The sequence below is a fragment of the Narcine bancroftii genome, chromosome 4, assembly GCF_036971445.1.
Source record: "Narcine bancroftii isolate sNarBan1 chromosome 4, sNarBan1.hap1, whole genome shotgun sequence".
Taxonomy (NCBI): domain Eukaryota; kingdom Metazoa; phylum Chordata; class Chondrichthyes; order Torpediniformes; family Narcinidae; genus Narcine; species Narcine bancroftii.
In genome coordinates this window covers 266126922-266154468 of record NC_091472.1, presented here as the reverse complement: position 1 = coordinate 266154468, position 27547 = coordinate 266126922, and the positions used below count along the sequence as shown (strand labels likewise).

Here is a 27547-nt window from a genome sequence, read left to right as displayed (position 1 = left end):
AACAAAGGAAACCGGAGAATAAAAAGACACTAAGAAGTTTACCTGATAAACTTGTGTTTAATGTTTTATTAACTTCACATTTCGGGCCACAAATGTGACAGTAAGTTGCGGTCGAAGGACCCTCACAGGGTGTGGGCTGCTGGAGACTGGCTCATGGGAACCATGTATCAGAACTGGAATTCAAGAGGGTGCTGAGGGCAAGAAAGGCTCCTGAAGTGTCTTGGGCACTGAAGGCTTCCTGATTGTATTGGAGACTTGGATCTGGAGCTCAGGTTGCCAATGGTTTGAATTGGAGTCTGTGCAGCTGCAGGAGGCTGTGGGATCACAAGAGGTACCGGGCAATGCTCATGGCAACTTTTCGTTTGCCTTACAGCAGATGCAAGTTGAGTTACACTATGAATATTACATTTTTAATGTATTATTAAATCAATAAAAGGAACCTTTGAACAGGACTCTCCCTCTGGTTAATTACCGTTGCTTTTTTTTCCCCTCAGTCTCCAGTATTTTAAATAGCATATCCACACTTTTAACATTTGTATGCTTTTTAGATCAGAGATCAAACTGACAAAACCTGAAACAAATAAACAACTACATGCTTTAGATAACTGCAGTCTTTGGCTCAGAAATACCTCGAAGGACAATTTGTCATTAAAACAGCAGTGATAACGCTCAATATTTTCCTTGCTGTTTCCAGTTAGTGTTAGCCTGAAATGAACATACAATGCATGTTCATCTCTAGCAAGAACACCCAGCCCCAATCAAGGCAAAACAAATCATCTAGATGGTTGTAAACCAATATTGCCAACTTTAAATAAAATACAGGATATATACTACTACAATCTAATAGTTATTTGCAGAAATTACAACTAAAAATACACTATATTGGGAGACACAACTATCCTATAAAAGAAATACAGGCTATAAAATGTTTTGGAATCAAAGAAAGAATTTAATGCATTTCAAATATTCAGAGAAAATCCCTCAAAAAGATTTGCAAATTCATTTGCAAATAACAACGTATCTGGTATGATTCATCATTCGCTTAGCACCCTTATGATTCATTTATTGGAAACAGGACAAATGTGACATGAGAGCTATTTTGTTCAGTGGACTGTGATGTCATTGTTATTTATCATGGCTATTTAAAATAGCAGAAGTAAGGGTACAATTGGAATGTTGCAGACATCGGTCACACAACTTTTCTAGACAACAAACAACAGCTGAATGAAGAAAGCAGGATGGAAAAATGGCTCTGGTTAAAATCAGAGCTGTTGAAGGTCATTATTTTGCCTTTTTAGATTCAAATTCATGTAAATATTTGGTGGTAGGGTACCTGCAGATCAATCTTTAGATTTAGATGACAGGAGCAAACAACTAATTTAATAATTCATTCTCCAGTATATGGAAGGACTACATACTGGAAAGGCACGTTACAGCTACAAAATTCCAATACAAATGCACACCATTTGCTACGTACAGTGCCCTCCATAATGTTTAGGATAAAGACACTTTTTTTTTCTTTAATTGCCCTGTGCTGCAGTTTTAAATGTGTAAGCAAACAATTCACATGTAATTAAAGTGCACATTCCAGAGTTTATTTGTTTGACCATATAGAAATTACTGCCCTTTTTGTACATTGCCTCCTCATTTCAGGGAACTATAATGTCTGTGATTACCCAAGTATGTTTAATTTCTTCATTGGTGCCAGTATAAGAGAGCTAGGCTTGCTTCTAACCTATTAATCACCTTTGGAGTCTGTAGTTGCCATTTTCAACATGAGGACCAGAATTGTGCCAATGAAAGTCAAAGAAGCCATGATGAGGCTGAAAAACAAAAATAAAACAGTAAGAGAGAGAGCACCCAAACCTTAGGATTACCAAAATCAACAGTTTGGAACATTATTAAGAAGAGTGTACTGCTGAGCTCAGTAATTGCAAAGGGACTAGTATTCCAAGGAAGACCTCCAATGCTGAAGACAGAAGAATTTTCATCATAATGAATAAAAATCCCCAACAGATCAGAAGCACTCTTCAGGAGGCAAGCGTGGATATGTCAATGACTACTGTCCACAGAAGACTTCATGAACAGAAATATAAAGGCTACACTGCAAGATTCAAATCACTAGTTGCCACAGAAAAGATGGCCAGATTACAGTTTGCCAAAAAGTATCTAAAAGAGCCTGCCGAATTCTGGAAAAAAAGGCCTTAGGGCAGATGAGACCAAGATTAATCTGTATCAGAGTGATGGCAAGAGCAAAGTGTGGAGGCATAAAGGAACTGCCTAAGATCTAAAGCCTACTACTTTTGCCATGGTTTGCATCTTGCTGGGTAGCCTCTGTATTTCTGTTCACAATGTTTTCTGTGGACAATGACACTATCATTTACATATGCACACCTGCCTCCTGTTTCTGATCTGTCAAACATGTATTTGGGGATTTTTCTTCATTATAATGAGATTTATTCTTCATCAGCAATGGAGGTCTTCCTTGGAATATTAGTCCCTTTCAAATTACTGATCTTACCAGAATGCTCTTTCTTCTTAATGATGTCCCAAGGAGTTGATTTTGGTAAACCAAGTGTTTGGGCAATATCTCTTATTGTTTTATTCTTACTTTTCAGTCTCATGATGACTTCTTTGACTTTCATTGGTACAACTCTGGTGCTCATATTTAAAATGGCAATTAGAGATTCCAAAGGTGATCAAAAGCTTAGAAACAAACCTGGCTCTCTTCTAACTACACCAATGAAGCAATTAAACATACCCAAGTAATCACAAACACATGTGAAGTCAAATGTCCCAAAGATTATGGTGCCCTGAAATGAGGGGTCTATGTATAAAAAAGTGCTGTAATTTCTACACGGTAAAACCAAAATGTATTCAAATAACCTTGAATAAACTCTGAAATGTGCACTTTAATTACACGTGAATTGTAAATCTTCTATCTAATAGGCCTTGTTGGCATTTGTGCCTTCTTCCACCCCACTAGCCAATCAGCATATTAAAAACCAGGAAAGGAACATAGCAAAAAAGCAAGAAGAAATATTTGGCCTCTTCTACCTACTCCACTTCAAAAGGTGATGGCTAAACTTTCACCTCAGCACCACCTTCCTATACCAATTTCATATTCTTTGATCCCACAATATCCAAAATTCAATGGTGTCACTGAACATCTGCTGTCCTTTGGATTATAGCATTTCTTCACCACTCAATCCTTACAGTGGAACTTGTAAACCATGGTTCTAATCACTTCAGCCAATGAAACATAATTACTGCATCCATCTTGTCAAACCCTACACAATTTTACATGTCTGTTGAAATCATCTTTCATTATTTTAAACTCAAGAGAATAAAGACAATACATTTAATATCTCAATCCCTCAGTCATGAACTCAATCTGGTGAGCCTCAACTGTTTCTTCATAGGCTATCACTCCGGACAAAGCATGATTTACTCCCACTCTGGATCTGTGTGAATTGACTTCGGAGGCCAGCATGGGAACTATTCACAAACACTTCCACAGTTCAGCAGCAGGATCTGCATGTGAATCGTTTGGGAAGTGGTGTGCTCCATTTATCATTCAAGGGTGCGTGCGGCTGACATGGACTTCAGGACGACAATGGGTTCAGGGCAAAGAATTCTCAGGACTCAGTGGAGATGTTGCAATTATCCAAGGAGGCTTTGAGAGACCATATTTGAAATTTTTCCTCTGTCTTCCTGGTAATCTTTCACCAGCTCAAAGGAACCAATTGTTTCAAATGTCTGTTGGGTGTGAGCAATGTGTCCTCCCCCACTCAGGGCCTCAAACCTGGGAATGTTCATCTGGGAGAAAATCCTGACATAGGTTCACTTTTCTTCCCAGCGCATTTACAAGCTTTTGTGGAAACCTTAATAGAATCTTTCTAGTCTTAAAGTGCCTACTGTTCAAATCTCACAGGTATATAGGAGGGTAGCACTGACTGCTGCCTGCTAGATCACAAGTTCTGCACCAGGATTCAGGCCTTGATCTCCAAACACCCTTTTGTTCGGCCAACCAAAAGTTGTGCCATCATCACTGATGTCTTCTGACATTGAGATGGCCTTCACAGATACATGTTTGCCAAGATATTAGCACACAGTGCAGAAAGTTTGGTAGATTTTTGCCTTGTCGATTTTGAGCTCAAGGTATAATTTTTTTTGTGCTTCAGCAATGATAATGCAGAGTTCATCCTCCAAAAGTTCTCTCTTGTGGTTGAGGTTTAGAAGTTAAGCAGGGATGTTGTTGGTTCAACTTTTGGCTTTTGATTTGCTGTCGATCATGCAGCCAGTCCAAAATGAGATATCAACAAAAACCATCAAACCTCTGAGGAAAAAAAAATCCCATATATAAATTTAAAAAAACAGTCAATAGCAGCAATCTTTAAATGCAATTGAAATCCAAACCTTTCAATCGACATTCTTCTTTCATCATCTGTATTAACCATTTGGACTCCATGTCCCGGTTTTCTGGAATTGATTTTACATCCAACCACCAGCTGGTTCGTACTGGTGTTCATACTGTAGTTACCCATGGACCCAGTCTGGAGTATAAATGAAGGGTTAAACCCACAGAGCATTAAAAACAAAAAGAATTCTGGCACCCAATTGCAAATAAACTTTCTGCTTCACACATGGGTGTAAAACTTAGAAATTTGAATGTAGCTAACCCACCTGATATGCTGTGCAAACATCTGTTTGCCTTAATGACCAAAAGAAAAATGAATGCTGCATTTCCACATGGATAAGGAAGTACTGTAGTGATTAGCTTAAAATTAAATTACTTCAATAATATCAAAACATGCTAAACAAATATATTCACTTGAGTCAAAACCAGAAAATGCTGGAAACACTGAGTGGGTCAGGTAGCAATTTTGGAAAGAGGATCATTGTTAATATTTCAGACCAATGGAGTGAAATGTTAACTGTGTTTCTCTTTCCTCTAATAATGTCTGAACTGCTGAGCATTTCCAACATTTTCTGACTTTGTTTCAGATTTCCTGCACCTGCAAGTTGTTTTTAAACAGTGGATCTCAACCTTCCCCCCCACCCCCTCCCCCCCCCCCACATACCACCTTATGTAATTCCTTACTCTCCACAGAGCACCTATGTCAAAGAATACTTAAGGTGGTATGTGACTGAGTGCGGGGGGAGGGAGGTTGAGATCCACTGTTTTAACTTAAATTCATTTCAATGCTTCTTTCTCGTCAAAAAATAAATTGCCACATGAGGGTGAAATCCAAGTTTACTCAGATTGGTTTCAAACAAAGTCACAATATACATAATTTGTGTGCTTGTTTGACTGAGGACCCCGTTATACACAATTTTACACATTAAAAATGACATTTCCCCCATCGAGTTAAATACAATCTCTTTCACTCAATATTAATGCATCCCAGTGCTCTCAAAAAGATTAACATTCTTGGGTTGAGTGGTTTGGAATTTCTCTTCACTTTGGCCCCACTTATCTAAAAATACATCAGTTGGTATTATAAATCAGTTCAAGTGATGGACTTATGAATTAATTCATAAACATGAAGTTTGCCTTCACACAGGATCACATTACTCATAAGACCCAGTCTCTAAGGGAGTGAACCTTAATCCTTATTTCACACTGGTTGTTACATGTCAGTCTGATTTGACAAATCTTAAATAACTGTGCTGCAGTTAATTACAATTAGGACCCAAGTGACAGTCTTTAATCATTTGTGAAAGTTCAAATAATGTATTGTTGAAAACATAAGCATAATACTCTAAGTAACTTCATTGTTTGATGACATTTTTCACCTAGCCTAAACTTGCAAAATAATTTAAAACCCCCAGATTAAAAGGAATAATTTTTATTCCAAAACCTAAAAGCATAACCGTTTTTTTGAATAGTACACCAGAATGAGATCAGAAATGCGGCAGTGTTTTTCAGCTGCTGTTGAATCAACCAGTCTTATTGTGCTAAACTGTTAATATTTACAATAAAGAAAAACTTAAATGACATCTTTCCAATTCACGTTTCCATTTTACCTCAGAAAGAATTTGTGTTGAAGTGGGAAAACCCAGAATGATTCATGACAATTTTTTTTCTACCTGCTGATGAGGAGAATGTTGATTATATTCTTAGAGAATTTTAGTAGCGGTCCTGTGCATGCAACTTGTACTCAAAGGCAAGTTTTTACAGATTATATGATGTTATATAAAACATACAGCTGGCCATTCATTCTAAAGCCAAAAGAAAATGACTATAATATTTGAGTTTTCTCAGAGTTCAGCAATACAAATTGTAACCAGATTATAGTCAGTAATTGGTAGCTCAGTCAGAACAGGGTGTTTTCAGCGGGAAATATTGTAACACTGTTCCATTGATGTTATAGCTTATTTTATTTTTTAAAAAAGTAAGTGAGCAATTAAGTTGATAATGATGGAATACAAATCACTTCTCTCCCTCTCCAAATACTTACCAAATACTATAAAACTCTACCCTGAGCAAAATGTGCTGGTTCCAAAGAAAAAAAGTCAATTAATCACAGCCGTCTTAAAAAGGAAAGCTACAAATGATCAACCGAAGTCAGTCTTCAACTCAATCTTGATCCTTAATGAAAGTCTTTCCAAACATGTTCTTGTAGCAAGTGCGAAAGTAGTAAACTTTATTCAGTCTGAAAAATAAATACCAATAAATCCAGCAAGCATGGAGCTGTTACTGCTGGAAGAGTTATACAGTTCAGATTTTAATGGTCCATGCATCCTGATCTGTGGGGGTCATCTGACCTTCAGTCGTGATGTCATCCATTCTAATCCTTGACATAATCTGTGAAAGAAGATAGAACAATTACTGCATATCATGTTCAATTCTGCACTGAGAAATTCACACCAATAACTCAAAGGGTTGCCAAAGTCAACAAAACATTCTGAAAACATTTCTAATCTATATATGTTCAATTCAGTCAGGATTTATTGTCATGGACAAGTCATGAAATTCAGTGATTGGCAGTAGCGTCATAGTGTAAACATTCATATTATAACCATCTTGCAGCATTACTATAAAAAATAAAATAATAAAAACAATAATAGTGCACAAAACGTAAGGCAGTATCTTTGGTTCATTGATTATCTGATGGCAGCAGGGAAGAAGCTGTTCTAGTGCCACTGAGTGCTTGTCTTTAGGCTCCTGTATCTTTTTCCCCCAATGGTAGCAGAGTGAAGAGGTCATTGCCTGGGTAGTGAGGGTCTTTGAGGAGAGAAGCTAGTCTGGTGCCTGTAATGCCACAGGCTGAGTCAACAACCCTCTAGAGTTTATTCTTTTCCTGAGAGTTGGCACTTCCATTACAGACAGTGATGCAACCAGCCAGAATGCTTTCCAGAGTACACCCGTAGAAGTTTACGAGAGTCTTCGGTGACATACCAAACCACCTCAGACACCTCACAAATGTACAGCTGCTGGTGAGCCTTCTTGGTGATTGCATCAAAGTGAAGGCTCCAGGACAGATCCTCAGAGATGTTGACACCCAGGAATTTGAATTTCTTGACCCTCTACACAACTAAACCCTCGATGAGGACTGGGTTATGTTCCCCTGACTTCCTTCTGAAGTCCACAATCACCTCCTTGGTTTTGCTGACATTAAGCACAAGGTTGTTCTAGTTACACCATTCAACGAGCTGATCTCCCTCCCTCCTGGACGCTTCCTCATTGCCGTTTATGATTCTGCCGACAACTGTGGTGTCTTCCGCAAACTTGTAGATAGCAAGAAGAGTGGTTGGTTTACTGTCAGAAAAGTGAGTTGTGATAGAATAACTATTGTCATCAAGTCAAAAAGAAAAAAAATTACTTAAGAATAGTCACAAGTCATTAAAGGAAATAAGCTAAGACTGCCCTATTCGTTTTCCTAACCAAAGGCATTAGAAACTAAAATTCTAAACACTTACCCCTCGCCTGTCAGAGCACAACATGCTTGGATATGCCATTGGTGATCTTTAATTGAGGTCAACTTAAGGTATTGAGATATTTCCGCCACTGTCATGCATTCTTTAATATCTTGTTTGTTGGCAAAGATCAAAAGTCCTGCTCGCTTTAGATCCTGAATTGCAGAGTAGAAGAAACTGTCATTCCTTTGAGAAAATGGAATACTTGGTGCAGATGGATTTTAAAAGTTTGTAATAAATGGTTATGCACAAATGCAATGGATTGTCAAATAATTTTGCTTATAGTTTGGGACTGGGATTGGTCATACAAAAAGCAATTTTGCAGGAATAGTGCTAACATCAAACTCCAAGCATAAGAGTATAATTTCATTAAATTTGAAACCATAATATTTTGACATTTATCAAACAAAAACTTTTGTTCAATGTGCAAAAGCCAAATTTACATCAAAATTAAGGATAAAGGTTAAAAAAATTCAAGATGGGTGAGGTCATTCTCTCAACATAATGTATATAGTAGGATCAGACAAAAAATCATTTCAACAACAAATAGAAGGGGCAAAATTCCCTGTATAATCTCTCCAAAATTATCTTCAAAGCCTGTAATAATATCAAGTTCAAATACAGAACTTAACATGGTAAATGTTCTACTTACAGCTAATGCTAACATTTCTCAGTTTTGTTCAAAACAAGATGTAATCATTACATTACAAATTAATTGCTCATGAAGATCTCAATCTGTATGCCTGGAAAAGTTATCAAATGGAAATTATGGCATAATTACCAATAAAATCACACCAAAATCATCTTGGATCTCAAATTACATATCAGAATGACTTGCCTTAATGCATACCCTTAACACCATAGACATAAGCATCCTTCAAAATTCAGTGACTAACAAAGGTAGTTATGCAATAAAAGTTGGACTTCAATGTGAATGTCCATAAACACATGAAGAAAACTGAAGTAACGTGCAGTTTTCTACTCATTAGAGGAAAAAAAACTGAACTAATAATGAGGTTTATCCAGTGGTTAAGATGCTGGACTGGCAACCCAGCTAATGGACTATTGATCTGGAACCAGAAGCCTCAATTTTACTGAGGTATTAGAGAATTAAAATTGCTGGATGTATATTTGGAATAAATGCAAGTAACATGAATGCTTTATGAAACTGGAGACATAGATGTGTATCAGAAAAAAAATCTGAAGTTCAAAGTGTCATTAGATTTTTTTTAAAATCCAGATGCATGTTTCACAAGGACCACTTGGATAATACAGTAGAATCCCCATTATTCAGAATTAAATCAACCGGAAACTCAGACAACTAGCAAAAATAAATAAATAAATAGATGATAAATAAGACTGGGTGGATGAACCCGCGGGAAGTGATGAAACTTTGTTGGACAGGAGCAGGTTTGTCCTGCCAAACTACTGAACTAACAATGCCCCTCAATTTGTGCATATTCTTTTTGCTGTCACCACTTATGTGGAGGTCAGCTGAGTAGTAGAGGGCCTGACTGGGACACTTTCATGGAGGTAAGCTGGGTTGTCAGCGCGAGGAAGGTGTTAGAGGATGCCTAATGTTCAAGTAGCAAGTTTGTTCAGTGTTTAAATTTAAATTTTGTAAATTATGGGAATTACCCGATTAAAGTGAAAACATTTTAAATAAATAAAAAATAAAATAAAAATTTTAAACTATAGAAGTATATGTTCTCTGAAGTAGCACACAACCCCATGATGAATATGGAAGCAAACATCGGAGTACTCGGATCGTGATCCGCCTGCAGCAGCAATTCATATAAAGTTTCAATAAACTTGCATTGAAATAAAATGGTGCTGCCCGGGATGAAGAGCCAGTTGATGGTGTTTACCACTGGGGCAACTCTCCCAAAGTGTCTCTCTATGCCTACCTAGTAAGAATCTTTATTTTTTTATTGTATTAGTAAAGCTTTATCTGTAAACTTGGGGAGGGGGTAAGTTATGATGTCAGCACAGTTAGCGAAGCGGTCAGCGCAACGCTGTTAAAGTGCAAGCAACTGGGATTCGTAAATTATGGAAATTGCCTGATGAAAGTGAACTTTACATAATTTAAGACTAAAATACTGATTTTTTTTCAAATTACTTTACATTTTGTACTTTTCCTTTTTTTAAATGGTGTATTTTTTATGAAAAATTTATTTATTTATCATCAATAAGTCATCCATTCAAAATACAATCCAATACATATTTTATACCATAAAGCACCCCACCCCATCCCTATCCTTCCCACCCCACCCAACTCCCCCTCTAAACTACCCCCCAAAAAAAGAGAACAACTAATACATTCAGTTATGTGTCATGGATTGGGACCGCACCACCAATGCATAGGAAAGAAAGTTTAATAATTTAATCGCATCCATTCTATGTACGGGCTCCAAGTTTTAATAAAGAAAGGATAATTATTTTGTAGATTATATGTTATTTTCTCTACAGGAATACATGATCTCATCTCCACATGCCATTATTGAATATTCAATTTAGTGTAATTTTTCCATGTAACTGCAAGACAATTACTAGCTATTGCTAAATCCTGCCTTATAAAACCCATTTCAACTCCAAACTCAATGCTTTAATAGGACCCAATAAAAATATCATAGGGTCAAATGGAATTTTAAATTTAAACATAACTTCCAAAAATTCTTTGATTTTATTCCAAAAAGGCTTAACCGTCTCACATATCCAAACCAAATGTAAAAAAAAAAGTTCCCACTTCTTTGTGAGATGTAAAACACAGATCTGAAGTGACATTTTAAATTTCTTTAATTTCTCCAGAGTCAAGTATTTAATTTTGGGCCTCTTTTTACTGGTGGGATTAAGGCTTTGTATAAAAATCCCACTGCGAGAGTGGTGAAGGCTTTGTATAAAAATCCCACTGCGAGAGTGGTGACAGATATCTTTACCTTTTACATTAATCTAGATCGACCAGACCAGGCTGCCCTTTGTCACCAGCTTTGTTTGCATTCGTTATTGAGCCTTTGGTGCAGATGATTAGGCAGGATAGTGGTATTAAAGCTATTAAGGTGGATTCTGATGAATACACGATCAAATTGTTTGTGGGCGATATTTTGATATATTTAACACATCCTTTGCAATCTTTGGAGATTTTACATAAATGTTTGGAACAGTATGGAGTGTTATCTGGTTAGAAAGTAAATTGGGAGAAGAGTGAAATTATGCCTAGAGCGGATATGGATTATTCATCATGTAGAAAGGTTGTGAAATTTAAATGGTCTGATCGTATTAAGTATTTGGGTATTATTATTGATAGTAATTATAATCATTTATTTGCATTGAATTATTTACCTTTATTGACTAGAATTAATGTGATTTAAATATAATGTAAATATAATGTTGATAGGATGAGTAAATTGTATTAAAATAAATATCTTTCCCTAAATTCAATATTTGTTCCAATCTGTTTCATGTAAGATACCTCATAATTTTTTTAAAGATTTGAATACTTTGGTGAGAAAACTTTTGTGGAAAGATAAAATGACGAGAGTTTCATTACAGCAGTTAACTTGGAAATATGCATTAGGAGGTCTACAGCTTCCTGATTTTCAAAACTATTATGAACTGGCTCAGTTAAAATTTATTAATAGGATGTTTCAAGTGGATAGCCCCCAGGTATGGGCTAATATTGAATTATCCCAGATTGGAGAAAAGAGGATGGATCAATTTATTTACCGATGGAATTCCCAGTAGTTAAAATTTACCAGTGATGAAACATTTGATTGAGTTATGGACTAATAACAAGGTAAAATTTCGACTAAAACCTTTGTTTCAAAATAAGCTTTTTTCCTTTTATGGTTAATAATCAACTTTTGAAGTTATGGGATCAAAAAGGAATTAAGCTGGTAGAAGATTGTTATGAAGTGGATTATTTTATTTATTTTCAAAGAATGAGAGAGAAATATTAAATATCTTCGAGTACTCTTATCATCAAGTTAAAGCTTTATTGTTAGATAATTTTGGATGTATTCTGAGGCACCCTAGAAGATCTAAATTTGAGATGGTGGTAAGAAAGGTTTTATATTGGATATGTATACCTATTGCAGGCTAAAATGCCCAAGCCAGGTGTTGATAAAACTAGAGTGAAATGGAAAAAAGATTTGGAAATATTTATTTCCCCAGATGATTGGATGTTGATATGTGAGGACAGTATGACTAAAATTGTGAATGTAAGATATAGATTGGTTCATTCTAATTTTATTCACCAAATGGTGTATTCTTAATGCAGTATAAAAAGTTAGGTATTGGAAGAGTGAGGTTCAGTCAACCAGAAAATTTGGAAATCCGGCATCTGCGATCCCCATAGGTGCTGGATAATGGGGATTCTACTGTAATCATTTAAAACCAAAAGTGGTGCTGTTATAATTGCAAAATAATACATACTGGAAATATGAAAATAAAAACAAAAATATTAGAAAAGCATAGCAGGCTATGCAGCATCTGTGTAGACAGAACAAGACATCATGTGTTAAATACATGCTCTTTTATCAGAAATGTGGATAGTAAGATTGTAACCAAGCTACAAGATTAAAATGTAAAAGAATGAGGCAGGAAAGAAAAGAAACAAAATTCTGTAAAAGGGTGAAAAATGGGAGAGGTTAAAGAACCCATTGAAAGTAATGTTCTTCAAGTATATGCTGTCCTGAGTAAGAACCAGCGTGAAAGATTTAGGTGAGGAGTGAAACAGAAATTTAAAGTGATCAGGGATCACTAACATATTGAATGGATGTGTTAAACATTGTGAGCCAACAGGACTGTACTGTGCTGCAATGTTCTATGTTTCCCCACATCATAATCATTTAATACAGTATATTAAATTGAAAATAGAACATTGCTGCTTCATGCTGAAAAATGTCAGGGTCGTGGACAGTAAGGAGAGAGGAGGCAAAAGGGTATTTGTTACATCTGAGGTATCAATCCCTGTAAAATGTTGAAAGAAGAGGGGAAATGTGTTTGCATGTTGTTTGAGTTGTTGGAAATGAATGCCAGCAAAATTAACTGTGATAGAAAAGGAAATCCTACCATGGATTAAAGTAAAAAATGCTTACCTCATGCGCCAACATTTTGTAGAGTTCATCTCTCGTTATAGCTATCCTCTCCCTGTCCATACTGTCGACGACCACGATCACAAACTGAAAAGCATTAAGATATAAAATTGATTTTGCTATAGAGTACAATTACACCTAGTTACACAATTAGTAAGATCCAGCTACTGACAGAATTTCCTGAGTAAAAGAAACACACAAATGCTGGAGAAACTCAGCAGGTCAAACAGTGCACCTTTATGTAGCAAAGATAAAGATACATCCATCACCAATGCTTCAGGCTTGAGCTGTTCATCAAGGTGTGGGGGAACATGAGAGATGTCTAAACAAAAGGGGGAGGGGGAGGGGGCGGTGAGGGTGGAGAGGACTGCAGAAAGTGGGGGGGGGGGGAGGAGTCTAGGCTAGGTGGAAAGAGAAAGGAAGTAGGAACTGGAATAACTTATTTAAAGTGGGGGGGGGGAGGCAAGCTGATTAGTGGAATGCAGTGATCTCAATGTTCATGCCCAGGGTTGGAAAGGTGCCCAGATGAAAAATGAGGTGTTGTTCCTCCAATCTGCGGGTGATCAGGGTGGGGGAGTGTGGACAGACATACGAGCTTGAGAGAGTGACTCAGAATTAAAATAGTTGGCTACGGGGAGGTCATTTTTGTTCCAGATGATGCTGGGCGAAGCAATCTCCTAATCTGCGATTGGTCTCTCCAATGTAGAGAAGGCCAGAGGGTGTACCACATGCAGTTCTTTGGAGGTGCAATTGAAGTGTGCTTCACCTGAAAAGTCTGTTTGGGAGCTCGGACTGTGGTGAGGAAGTAGGTGTGGGTTCAGATATAACACCTTCTACGACCACAGTGGTAGGTGCTGGGGGGAGGGGGGCGATGGGCAAGGAGGGAAGAGTGTACAAGGAAGTCATGGAGGGAGCGATCCCTACAGAAAGCTGAATGGGGAGAAGGAAAAATGTGTCTGGTGGTGGGGTCCTATAGTAAGTACTGGAAATTCTGGCGGATAATGTGTTGGAGGCGGAGGCTGATGGGGTGGTAGGTGAGGATGAGGGGGATTCTGTGCTTATTGTTTCTAGGGGCGGGGGGCTACGGCAGATGACCAGGGAATGGAGGAGATGCATGTGAGGGCCGAGTTAATAATGGTGGAGGGGAGGCCACTTTTGTGGAAGAAGGCAGACCTTACAGAGGCTCTGGACTGGAAGATCTCATCTTGAGAGCAGTTGCAGTGGAGACAGAGAAATTGAGAGAAGGGGATGGAGTCCTTGCAGGAGAAAGGGTGTGAGGACGAGTAGTCCAGGTGATTGTGGGAGTTAGAGGGTTTGTAATAAATGTCAGTGGAGAGTCTGTCTCCTGAGATGGAGACAGAGAGATCCAGAAAAGGGAGAGTGACATCGGAGATGGACCAGGTGAGTTTGAGGATGACCAAAATCAACTGTTTGGAACAGCATTAAGAAGAAAGAGCATGCTGGTGAGCTCAGTAATCGCAAAGGGAGCATCTCCACTGCTGATGACAGAAGAATTTTCAGCATAATGAAGAAAAATCCCAAACGTCTGTCCGACAGATCAGAAACACACTTCAGCTGGCAAGTTTGGATGTGCCAATGACTACTGTCCGCAGAATACTTCTTAACTTAAATAGAGAGGCTACACTGCAAGATGCAAACTACTAGTTAGCCACACAATCAGGTTGGCCACATTACAGTTGGGCAAGAAATATTTAAAAGGGCCTGCAGAATTCTGGAAAAAGGTCTTGTGGACAGATGAGATCAAGATGAACTTGTATCAGAGTGATGGCAAGAGCAACATGCAGAGGCATAAAGGAACTGGCCAAGATCTAAAGCATACAGCCTCATCTGTGAAACATAGTGGTGGGGGTGTTATGGCCTGGGCATTTATGGCTGCCAAAGGTACTGGCGCTCTTATCTTCATTGATGATGCAATTTCTGATGGCAGTAGCAAATGAATTCTGAAGTGTACAGAAACATCTGCCCAAGTTCAAGTAAATACCTCGAAACTCATTGGACGGCGCTTTATCCAACAGCAAGACAATGATCCCAAACATACTGCAGGCTTCTACCGGCCTTGATGGCAGCACGGTAGTAACCTGCAGTGGCCTCTTCAGATTGGGTGAACTGCCTCTAGTGGACATTTTAATACCCAAGGACATATTTCAACCTGTCTCTTCTGTAACCATGGGCCCAACCTCTGAAAATTCAATGTATTGTGGCACTCAGTTTTTTTTAATATACATTTTAAGCAGTTGTGTGTAATTGGAGATATGTGTGTAAGCGAGAGAGTTTAATTTTGTAATCTGTCCTACGGATATATAAGAGCGGCTAAGGGCCGAGATGGCAGCACAGCAGTGACTCACGGCAGCCTCTTGGGACCTAGTGCTTCTGTTCTTATGTTGTTTGGTCTTATGGGGAAATGTGGTCTTGTTTTTTCTTAGAGACAAATAAAGCCTACTATTAAAGCAATAAAGAAGTTTTTCCAAAGCTAAAAACTGGAAAATTCTTGAAAGGCCAGGTCAATCACCCAATCTAAATCCATCTGAGCATGCCTTCCATATGCCGAAGGGACAAGCCCCTGAAAAAAGCAGGAGCTAAAAATGGCTGCAGTAGGGTCTCGGCAGAGCATCGCCAGAAAAGATTTTCAGAAGCTAGTAATGTCTATGAAGCATAGACTCCACCTAGTCATTGCATCCAAGGGATATGCAACAAAGTACTAAACATGACGACTTAAATATACTTACCAATGCTATGTTCCAAATATTATGGAGCCTTGAAATGAGGGGACTATGTATAAAAAGTGTAGTAATTTCTACATAGTCAAACCCAAATGAACATAAATACCCTTTTATTCACGAGTGATTAAAGTGGACTTTAATCAATTGTTTGATTACAAATTTAAAACCGTAAAGCACTGGGGCAAATAAAGGATAAGACTTTCTCTTTATTCCAAACATTATTGGTGGACTCTATAGGCTTGATTGAGAAGCTCACTACAAATGCTAACAGGCAACGAAAAAAATACTATAAAGTTAATGATATTAAATTACTGTGAGATTGAGAGTTATTGGGGGCAGAATTCTAGATAAATGGCTTCATGTTTCTACCCAGACTACTATTTAGATTGACACAAAAAGGCAAATACAGAAATGAGCAAAGGAAGTTAAACAAGAAAGGACAAGGTGAAACAAAACATAGAATGAGGGAAATTACAATGGTAGAATGGTACAGAGAACCATAAGTTGATGCCAGTTTGTTGTTAGCACTAGTTGGCATTAATGCAACACATAAATGAACAGAAATGCAAAATGACTTGATAAGCATGAGCATAGAAAACTGACTACCACAATTTCTATGTTAACGAGGCTTTAGAAATAAAATTTGCTATTTGAGATGCATTTAATGGTAGATTGTACAGTAAATCTTGAGGCTGTTTCCCTTTATGGGAAAATATAAACACATGGCTTAGTAGCAGGAATAGACCCTTTCTTCCTCTGCTCTATTTTGCCACTTAATGAGTTTGCAGCTGATGTGACTGTAACCTCAATGTTCCAATCCACCACTGTAACTGTTCACTCTCTTGATGAGGGAATGAAGTGTTGCAGTTTAGATTTAGACATACAGCACGGTAACAGGCCCTTTTGGCCCATGAGCCCATACTGCCCAAATACACTTGCTTGACCTACAAACCTGTACATATTTGAACAGTGGGAGGAAACAGGAACACCTGGGGAAAACCCAAGTAGACACAGGGAGAACGTACAAACTCCTTACAGACAGCACAGTATTCGAACCCTGGTCCCAGATGTTGGGACTGTAAGAGCATTGCACTAACCACTTTGCTAACCATGCCACCACCCCAAGTAGCTAGATTGAAACATTGGAAGAGATTCATTAGCTTTTCGGGAAGAAAATTCCAGACTTGTGACCTTTGCCACATAAACACGTCTTGGTCACAAATGGGCACCCCATTATTTTTAATCTTTTGTTCTAGATTCACCCACAATAGGAGACACCCACTGCCAAAACCCAGAAGAATCATGTTTTGATCAAGAATTGATAACAAGGTGCTACCGTTTCAGAATAAGGGCCTGCCTATTTAAGAGGCAGTTGAGGAAGAATTAATTTTGTTGAAAATTTTTACCTCAGACAACCAATGGAGACTGAAATCATGGAGTCTCCAGGTTATTATAGGGAATAGGTAAGATTAAATGATTTCGGGTAACTTCCAGGAGCAATGTACTTCACAAACATGTACTTACGATGTGCCCTGCTGACATTAGGTTCCATCACAGCAAAGACTGGATAAACACGAAGAGATATGACTAAAGATCAACAGAACTGAAAAGATATTACAGTTATAATATTGACGGACCTGTGGGTATGTGTAGATATTGTTTAAACTTTGTGGGCTCGTTAATATATACCCAAAGACCAGGAGGAGAAATAAAACTCTGCAGCTATAAATGAAGACAAATACAAATTTATAGTCAAATATTATGTTAAACTATTCAGCAACAGAATTCCAAGTCTAAACTTAAATAATGGTGAAACAATACTACAGCCATTATTTTGGGTTATTGTTCTTATATGGTTGAATAATCCTCGAAAACAAAAGCACATGTAAATTTAGGGATCAGTAAAACAGGTCCGTTCTGAAGTACGATAGTTTGGCAACAGTGACAATAATGTGGAATTTACAATCATTTGAAACAGGAAATAAAGCAAATATTGATGCGAGCAAGTGCAGCAAAGAGACTGAGACAACAGGCTGTGAGCTTCAGTATCGCAACTGGTTTATTTTGAATTCCGAGCTGCAGCCTTTAAGTCCGTTCTCAGTCCCGCCCCAAACGTCCAGCGCTTGTGCCCCGGTGACACAAGTGCTTATGCGACCTTCCAGTCTGGACCAGAAGAGACGGTCCCACACCGCCATCCTTGCCACAGCTGCCCCGCCGACCATGTGTGACAAACAGGGCCAGTTTGCCATTGCAAACTTGTGCGTCGCCACACAACTCTCCCCCCCCCCCCCCCCAAGAACCCACACCGATGGTCAAGGGATGCGTCAAGCGTGAAGAGTGCTGTTTTGGCAGCCAACCTTGGCGCAGTGGTGGGGGAACTTGCACTGGCTGGGGCAATTCCAGATGAGCTGGTTTTAACTGGTCCAGCGTGAATAACTCTTCCTTGCCCCCAATGTCAAGGGTGAACATCGAGGCATTCCTGTGTAGCACTCTGTCTGGACCCTCATTAGGTCGCTGAAGGGGAGTCCTATGCGTGCCCCTGAGCACAAACACAAACTCACATGAAGACAAGTCCAGGGGGTAGTTGAAGGGCGCTTGGCCATGGTGGGGGTGGTGCAATGGAACCCAGTTTGTCACGCAGCCTTTCAAGGACGCCAGCAGTATCGGGATCTTGCTCGGTTGCTGGGCGGAGGAATTGGCCCGGTACTGCGAGGGTCTCCATGTAGATGAATTCAGCAGAGGAGACCCTGAGGTCATCCTTGGGTGCTGTGCGAATCCCCAGGAGAACCTATCTACCACCATGAGTAGGCCGCGCGAACCTCGGGAGACTGGCAGGGGTCCAACTATGTTGAGATGGACGTGTTGAAACCTGCAGGTTGGGGCTTTGAGCTGGTGCTTGGTGTGCTGCTGGACCTTGGCTGTCTGGCAGTCCGTGCAGGTTTTGGCCCATTCCATGACCTGTTTACACAGGCCGTGCCCCACAAATTTTGTGGACAACAGTCACATTGTTGTGCGGATTGAAGGGTGGGACAAATTGTGGATCATATCGAAGACAGTGCTCTTCCATTGAGCGGGGATGGGAGGTCAGGATTGGCCAGTGGAAATATTGCAGAGGAGGGTAGTGCCGTCAACGTCAAGTGGGAGGTCTTGGAGCTGCAGCCCTGAATCTGAGTGCCTTGGGGTCATTCTGTTGTGCCTGAGCCAGATCATGGTAGTCGATGCCTTGCGACATAGCATTGACTACCGGACTGGAAAGTGGTCTGGGACCACAGTGTGCATTCCTGAAAGATGTCAGATAGCAGTGGTGAATTCAGAGACGTAGGACAAGTGTCTCTGTTGTCAGGCAGATCACGGATCAGAGGACTTTGAGAAGATAAAAGTAAGCGGCTTGTGATCAGTGTAGATGGTGAACAGATGCCCTTTGAGGAAGTAGTAGAAGTGGTGGACAGCCAGGTAGAGGGTGAGCAGTTCCCGGTCAAATGCACTGTACTTCAGTTCAGGCAGCCACAAGTGCCGACTGAAAAAGCCGAAGGGTCTCCACGAGTCATCAACGAACTGTTCCAGGACAACGGCCACTACTGTGTTGGATGCATCGACTGTGACGGTCGTCAGTGTACTAGCATTGTTGTGTGAGCCAGGGCCTCTTTGATCTGTTCAAAAGCCTTGTGAACTTCCATCCATTCGAGGTTCACATGAACATGAAGAGAGGCCACATAATCTTGGCTGCCACAGAGATGAATCTGTTGTAGTAATTCACCATTCCCATGAACTCCTGCAGGCCCTTCAGAGTTGTCAGTCTGGCAAAGCATCGTATGGCATCCACTTTGTCTGGCAAAGGGGAGGTGCCAGGAGTGGTAATTTTGTGGCCCAGAAAGTTTATTTCAGGGAGGCCAAACTGGCACTTCTCCGGGTCAATGGAGAGGCCGAACTGTACAAGGCAAGTAAAAAAGCTGGCAGAGATGTGTCATGTGCTCCACAGGTAAGTTGCTGGCTACCAGGATGTCGTCAAGGTAAATGGAAAGAAAAGACAAATCTCTGCCGACTGCATCCATGAGCCACTAGAATGTCTGTGCCAGATTTTTTTAAAAACCGAATAGCATGCGTAAGAACTTGAACAGGCCGAACGGGGTGATGATAGCCATCTTTTGGACATCATCTGGGTGCATGGGGATCTGGTGGTATCCCGGGATTAGGTCGACTTTGAAGAAAAGCTTTGCGCCATGGAGGTTCACCATGAAATCCTGGATATAGGGAATTAGATAGAGGTCTGGCATTGTTGCATAATTGAGATGCCTGTAATCACTACAGTGTCTCCAGCTGCCATTTGACTTGGGCATCAAGTGGAGGGGTGAGGCCCACAAGCTGTCAGAATGGTAGATGATGCCGAGCTCCTCCATACGTCTAAACTCTTCCTTGGCGAGGCTGAGTTTGTCCGGGGCCAGGCGGCGAGCTCATGAATGCAACGGCGGGCCAGTGGTGGCAATATGGTGTTGGACGCCGTGCTTAGGCATGGCTGCCATGAACTGGGAGCGCAGAATGGAGGGAAATTCTGTGAGGAGGCGGTTGTACTGGCCGTGTTGGGTTTTCACAGAAGCAAATTGAGTGGAAGGCTTGTTGGACTTGCCAAGGGGCACCATGTAGAAAGTCTCAGCGTGGACTAGTCATCTGCTGCGGAGGTCGACAAATAGGGAGTGCACCCAGAGGAAATCCGTGCCAAGCAAGGGCTTGTCCACTAAAGCGAGTGAGAAGAACCATTGGAATGTGGCGTCACCAAAACATACAGGAATTTGCCTTTTTCCAAAGGTTATGATAGCGATGTTATTGACAGGACACAGGGAAAGACAGTGGGATCTTTGCGCACCTCGAGCACCATAGGGGGGTATGACACTTATCTCTGCCTCCATGTCCATGAGGAACTTGCAGCCTAAGCTGCTACCCCAGACATGGAGAAGGCTATTCGGTCAGCCAGCCACCACAGCCACTAACGGCAGCTAGCCCTGTCGTTTTCCAGAAAGGAAAATGGCTGGCGGCACCTGCGTGCTGATTCCCTCCAATGTTGGCGGTAGAAACACCAGCTTGGATTGGGTCTCTCTGTTTTTTAGTGGGGTGGGGCCTGCTCAAGTGGTGGATTTGATTTGGGCATTGTCCTCAATGATGCCCATGTGACATGGTTGACCAAGTCTATGGCTTCGCACTTGGAAAAGTAGAGAACATCCACTCGTGCCGCTGTCTTGCGCAGGTCACTGAAGTCTGCGTCTGCCAACAGGAGTGATGTCTTCAGCCATTTGCTCAAAAAAAGCCTGCTCGAACATGAGGCATGGCTTGTGGCCTTCCTCCAGTGCGAGCATCTCACCATGAGAGCAGAGGGGGTCCTATTGCCTAGGCCATCCAGGTGCAGGAAACTGACTGCTTTCTCGTGTCATGAGGGGCCATACATAATAATGAGGAGGTTTATTGAGCCATGTATTTACCTTCCTTACTTCCTCTGATGATGCTTGAATAAGGTAATCGACTCGTGAGGTGGCTTCCTGGTCAAGTGAACTGATGATGTAGAAGTATCTCGTTGAATCGGAGGTTATCTGTTTGTTCTGGAACTGGGCCTCTGCTTGGCCAAACCAGTGCAGGGTCTGTTCGTCTAGAAAGTTGGCAGCTTCAAAGCAACGGCACCTACAACTGCTTGTTCCATTATGTCGAGTTTTCAGGATGTGGAGATTCATCAGGGTCAGTAATGTAGCGTGATGTGAGCGAGCACAGCAAAGAGACTGAGACAACAGGCTGTGAGTTTGGATATCACAACTGGTTTATTTTGAATTCCGCACTGCAGCCTGTAAGCCCGTCCTCGGTCCCGGCCCTAACACCCGGCGCTGGTGTTCCGATGATGCGTGTACGTGAACTTCCGTTCTGGACTGGAAGAGACGGTCCCGCAATGCCATCCTTGCAGTGGCTGCCCCACCAACTTCGTGTGACAGGCAGGGTTGGTTTGCTGTTGCAAACATATGCATCGCCACAATATAAATATTTTAGAAAGTTAAAGAAAAAATGGACATTATTAGAAGTAAAAAGCATGAAAGTACATTATGTTTACAAATGCCAAGTCAAACATGAAAAAGGCACACAGTATGGCAAAATGCACTTTAGATAAGAATTTCCTTCTACTAATAGATTGGTATATACACTAGCTGCTTTCTGTTAAATTGTATAATGATTTCAGCTTTTGAAGTTGGAGGCCCTCATACTTCATCCACTTTGTGTTAATAAAATATGTATTTTTGTGCACACAACATCCCACAACTCTCAAAGTATACAAGCAGAAAAGAAATCAATACTAAAACATTAGGGTAGGTGAGCAAAAGCTTAGCCAGGTTCAGTTTCGATAAGAAATAGAAGATGAGAGGGGTTTACAAAGGACATTTCGATATGGTAGTTGGAGCTGCAGAAAATCAAGGGGAAAAATTGGAGTAGTCACAAAAAGGAGAGGAGATGCAAGGTGACAGATTAAAGCACAAGAAAGGCATTCAAGATGCGACTCATTGGTCTATAAGCAAAGGTTAATGTGAACAAAAATGGCAGGGCAGTCAACTTTCTGATGAGATTAGCACCACTATTACATCACTAACAACTGGGGGGGGGTTAGAATCCGGTGCTGTGTTAGGAATTTGTAATTCTCTCCATGACTGTGTGGGTTTCATCTGGGTGCTATGGTTCCCTCCCACCCTCCAAAAATGTACAGGGTTTGTCAGTTAATCGGTGTTTTTAGGCAGTATGGGCTCATGGGCCAGAAAGGCCTGCTACTGTAATTTTAAAAAATTAAAGCATTAAAAAAATATAAAATGAGAATGCCAAAGAGAGGCCATTAAATAATGATAAAATTTATTTATCAACAATTGCAAGACATTAAATGGTAGAGGGGGAAAAAGATTGCTAGACACCATGGACAATTAGATATTAATATGAATTTATAAATTTAATATCTTGTTAAAACCAAAGTTCAGTGACTAAAAATTTTGTAAGTGATTTTTTTTCAGCACTCAGCAAACCTTTTGAGTCCAAGCCATAAAACTGATTCTTAGGTAAAAACACAAAAGTCTGCAAATGCTGTGAATGTAGTAAAAACAAGGTAAAGAAGGGCTCAAGCCCCAAACCTTGGTTATCTGTGTTTACCTCCTACAGATGTTGAATTTCTCCAGCATTTTTGTGTTCAAAGGTCGAAAGTGCACAATGGATGTAACCTTCAAATCCAGATTAAACATGGACTAAATCAGTAAAACCAAAAGATGACCGTAAATGGAAAAATGTTGGCATGGCCAGGTTACTAATGAGTTTTGTGCTGATCAGGACCAGACTGCAGGAGGTTTGGACACGGTCAGACAACACCAAGTGTTTGCTTTACTGCAAGGCAGATGGTTACAGACTGGAAACGTGCAAACCATATCACAGAAGTAGTAGTAAATAGCAATATAGGGTTATGAAATTGGAGAAAGTGATAAACTATGAATTCAAGTCATATGTCTCCAAAGTGTTCAATAGAATACAGTTTAAAAAACAGGTCTTTGCAAATAGCACAATAAAATCAAGACAGCAAGGAAACAGGACAAAGCAGAGATCTTCAGAATGCCTAGCCTAAGGAAAGGTTTGACTTTTTTTTCTACTTTTACAACAATTCTTAATCCCGTAGAGATCCAAGATAATTAGAGCTCACTAATTCAACATTATTAAAATGATCTACAAAAGGAGGATATCCAGATGAACATAAATATCGTATGGACAGCGTCATTGTTAAATCTTACCTCAGTGTTAGTATAGTAGGTGTTCCATGATGAACGCAGTGACTCCTGGCCTCCAATATCCCACATTAGAAAATGTGTATTGTTCACTACTATTTCTTCGACATTACTGCCAATTGTAGGCGAAGTGTGTACAACTTCATTCATTGAGCTGGAATGATACAATTCAACATTTGGCAAGATATTCAGGATTCAGGATTCTCAGCAAGGAAGAGGATTTTGAAAGTAAACCAGGGAAAGATCATTCATAAATTACATTGCTGTAATAAAATTGACAACTTTTCAGGTGAATACAAATCTTCTCATATATAAATAACCTTACAAATAACATACTTCAACAATTACAGTGGGCAACACAAGTGAGCTTCAAATAATACTACCATCCTGTGAATGGGCTTTGCATGCAACTACCAAGCAGTTTATTGTAATGTTCAAGAGAATCAGTTTGTTGATTCTTTCTGGTTTCTTAAGTTACAAATCACCTTTACTGCAGATTTCAATAATCAATGCCATTGCAACTCCATGCCTTCTACTTTCATGTGACATTTCTACAAGACAATTGGTCTGATTCAGTAATTACTTATTATAAAGCCAGAGGAAAAAAAAATCTGGATGAATTCAGGCCTATCATTGATTTCCATTGTGAATATTTTTGTGAATAAACACTTTTCTTCTCTGACCACCTATGACTCAAGGATCAATGTATGGAGAATTGGAGAAGAGCCATGATTTTTTAAAAATGTCTACAATCAATTGCAAAGATAAAGTATCAAATACCGGAACACACATAAAATGGTTTGAAATCACTTTCTAGCTCGCCCTTGATGCTAAATTTTCATTCATGCTGAACATCAAATCATGCCTCAGTCTGTGGACTTGGGTCCATCCAATTCAAAACTCAGGGCTATCCAACAGATGAGCTTGACTTGGATTTGAAGCAGCGATGGAAGATCTGCCCGGTGACAGAACCAATTTTCTTTTTCAATAATTTTTTACTAACATTGAAATTTCACATCAAAAATACAGAGTACATACATGTTAAAAGTCAAAATGATACATTACACTTAAATCATATATTTCATCCAAGATACCCCACATTTTAATCAAACAGATTATATTGTATTGATATTTTATTATGAAAAAAGGAAAATCTAAACCCACTACTAAGAAATAAGCTGTTTGGCCAAAAAGAAGACAATTTTTAATCAGTTATAAATTACCTCATTAGTCAACAGTTCTTCCTTCATTACAAATCAAAGAATATAAAAGTAATTCAAAAAAGGGTCCCCACAGTGTTTGGAAAAATTGAATTCACATTGGAAATTGAGCGTCTAATCTTCTCTAAATTTAAAGACAGAACCAACTGAAATGGAAAAGAAAAGAAAATTGTGTCTGGAAAAACCTATTCAGTTTCTCAGATTTTTCAAAACAAAGAAAAGCTGTTTAACCATATTACTAACATTGTTGCCTATCCATCACATAATCAGTCACTAATTCTTCCAATATTTCTTTATCATTCCTTCCTTCAACTGTTTATCTTAAATTTTTCCACAACTTGTTTAAAGCATCAGCTGTACAGTATAGTAGGTATTATACTGTATTATACTATATTTTATAAATATATATATATATATATATATATATACATATATACATACATACACATGTATATATATACACCTACTATATAATACCTACTATATATATATATATCTTTGGCTTGGCTTCGCGGACGAAGATTTATGGAGGGGGTAAAAGTCCACGTCAGCTGCAGGCTCATTTGTGGCTGACAAGTCCGATGCGGGACAGACAGACACGGTTGCAGCGGCTGCAGGGGAAAAATGGTTGGTTGGGGTTGGGTGTTGGGTTTTTCCTCCTTTGCCTTTTGTCAGTGAGGTGGGCTCTGCGGTCTTCTTCAAAGGAGGTTGCTGCCCGCCAAACTGTGAGGCACCAAGATGCACAGTTTGAGGCGATATCAGCCCACTGGCGGTGGTCAATGTGGCAGGCACCAAGAGATTTCTTTAGGCAGTCCTTGTACCTTTTCTTTGGTGCACCTCTGTCACGGTGGCCAGTGGAGAGCTCGCCATATAACACGATCTTGGGAAGGCGATGGTCCTCCATTCTGGAGACGTGACCCACCCAGCGCAGCTGGATCTTCAGCAGCGTGGACTCGATGCTGTTGACCTCTGCCATCTCGAGTACTTCGACGTTAGGGATGAAAGTATATATATATATATATATATATATATATATAGTAGGTATTATGCTATATATGTACAGTACAGTATTACATATCACTGCATTGATATGCTTGGTTTAGAAAAAAATACTTTCCCATCAATTATTTCACCATTTAACCTAATAAAAACTTCTTGTTCTAGAAAATCAGAATTATAGAAGTAATTCTGTTCAAAGATCACACCAACTCTCTGCCAGAGTAATCTAATCAATCTCCTACTCAAATTGCAGCCACGTAAGGCACTTTCAGGTGGCCAATTGCCCCGCATGTAAAGCCGCATGTTTAGGCAATATGCAGCTGTTTTGAGGCCACCTGAATGTGCAGGAGGCGCTCTTGAGGCGAACTATGTAACCCTCCTCCGAGAGGGATAATCAGCTCAGCTCAGTGGCTCCCCCAGCCACCTGAATGCAGCTGGCTGAAAGCGGATGTTAAAAGGTCAGGCTGCTGACGTGGCAGTGACGTCGTCAGCCTGAGACGCCTGGTATGAATCTTGAAGTACATTGTGTAGGCAGGCTAGTGCAGATTCAGTCGTTTTGTTTAGCAGTGAAGGGAAACAGTGGATTTGAACAATGGCTCCAAGAAAGACTAGTAACTGGTCTGAAGAAGAGGTAAGACTGCTTCTAGATCATCTGACTCAGGAATCCTAGGAAAAGGTGCTCACTGGAACAGTTAGGGATGGTCTCACTTTTGAGCGGCTGTCTGGAAGGGCATCAGCGCAGTAAAAATCAGGTGGTCACGAAGCTGAAGAGCACGAGGCAGAAATTCCACGCAGTCCTGGACCACAACAGAAGGAGTGGCAATGGGCGCAAGGAGTGGCAGTACTTCGACCAGTGCCACACTCTCTGGGGGGGCGGCTAGCTGCTCAGCTACTCCCTTAAATGAAGCCAGCGTTCTCGAGACCCCTGAATCCCCAGAGCTCATCCCTGAGGGATCTCAAGGTTCACACAGCGGCAATGGAGGAGACATGCCAGTCCAGGAGGAGGAGGCCACTGCCGAGGACCCGGCAGCCACGGATTTGGATGCCCCAGAGAGAGGAAGTACAGAGGTCACTGTCCCTGGAAGTGGCGAGGTGGCACTCTCAACAGAGTACACATGTACAGTAGCATTGAGGTTGTGTTTATGGAGAAACACTCAAGTCCAATGCTGATGCACTTTTCCTGTTTCCACCCACAGCCTCTGGTCCCAGACGCAAGCGCCAGCGACTGACGAAGGGGCAGATTCTCGTGAAGGAGCTGCAGGCGATGATGTTGGCACTTGACAGGAAGGACAGTGAGAGAGACCGCCAGCATATGGAGGAGGCGCTGGATCACAAGAAAGTCATGCTTGCCGACCAGAGGGAGGACGAGGAAGCAACGCTCCGTTCCGAAGTGGAGAAGCTTGCCCAGTCGATGTCTGAGTTTGCCGCTTCCCTGCGCGGACTGAGTGCCGCAATGGACAGCCAGTCAGTCATCTTCAACAGATTGGAGGCCTCCCCATCCCCATTCCCACAGTCATATGGTCAGCCTCATTGCATGTACCTGGCCCCTCCATCCAGTATGCCATTTAATTCCATATCAATGCATCACAGTAGTCGACACTTTGGCATGACTGAGATGCTGAGGTCCGGTACTGGTTCCTCATTCCCTCCCACCCCCCCAACACGTTCCTCTCTTTGCCGGAATGAGGTTTGTGTCGGAATAAACATCCTTAATGCTGCTAACTCACTGTTCACTTTGTTGTTCATGAAGCCCCTCATAAGTGCAATGTTATGTGTGACATTTTAAGGAT

The 27547-nt window shown here is 40.4% G+C and overlaps 1 protein-coding gene across 3 annotated transcripts in view; it reads right to left on the bottom strand.

The window, feature by feature from the left end:
- Window positions 1–5239: 5239 nt before the first annotated feature.
- Window positions 5240–27547, bottom strand: part of arl5a (ADP-ribosylation factor-like 5A) — a 51644-nt gene continuing 29336 nt past the window's right edge. For all 3 annotated transcript variants that reach the window (XM_069934918.1, XM_069934920.1, XM_069934921.1), the window contains exons 3-6: window positions 23545–23692; window positions 13020–13103; window positions 7927–8078; window positions 5240–6811 (exon numbers count right to left, since the gene is read on the bottom strand). In XM_069934918.1, the coding sequence (XP_069791019.1) occupies window positions 6763–6811; window positions 7927–8078; window positions 13020–13103; window positions 23545–23692 (433 nt within the window). In that variant the 3' untranslated portion in view covers window positions 5240–6762. The remainder of the gene's footprint in view (window positions 6812–7926; window positions 8079–13019; window positions 13104–23544; window positions 23693–27547) is intronic.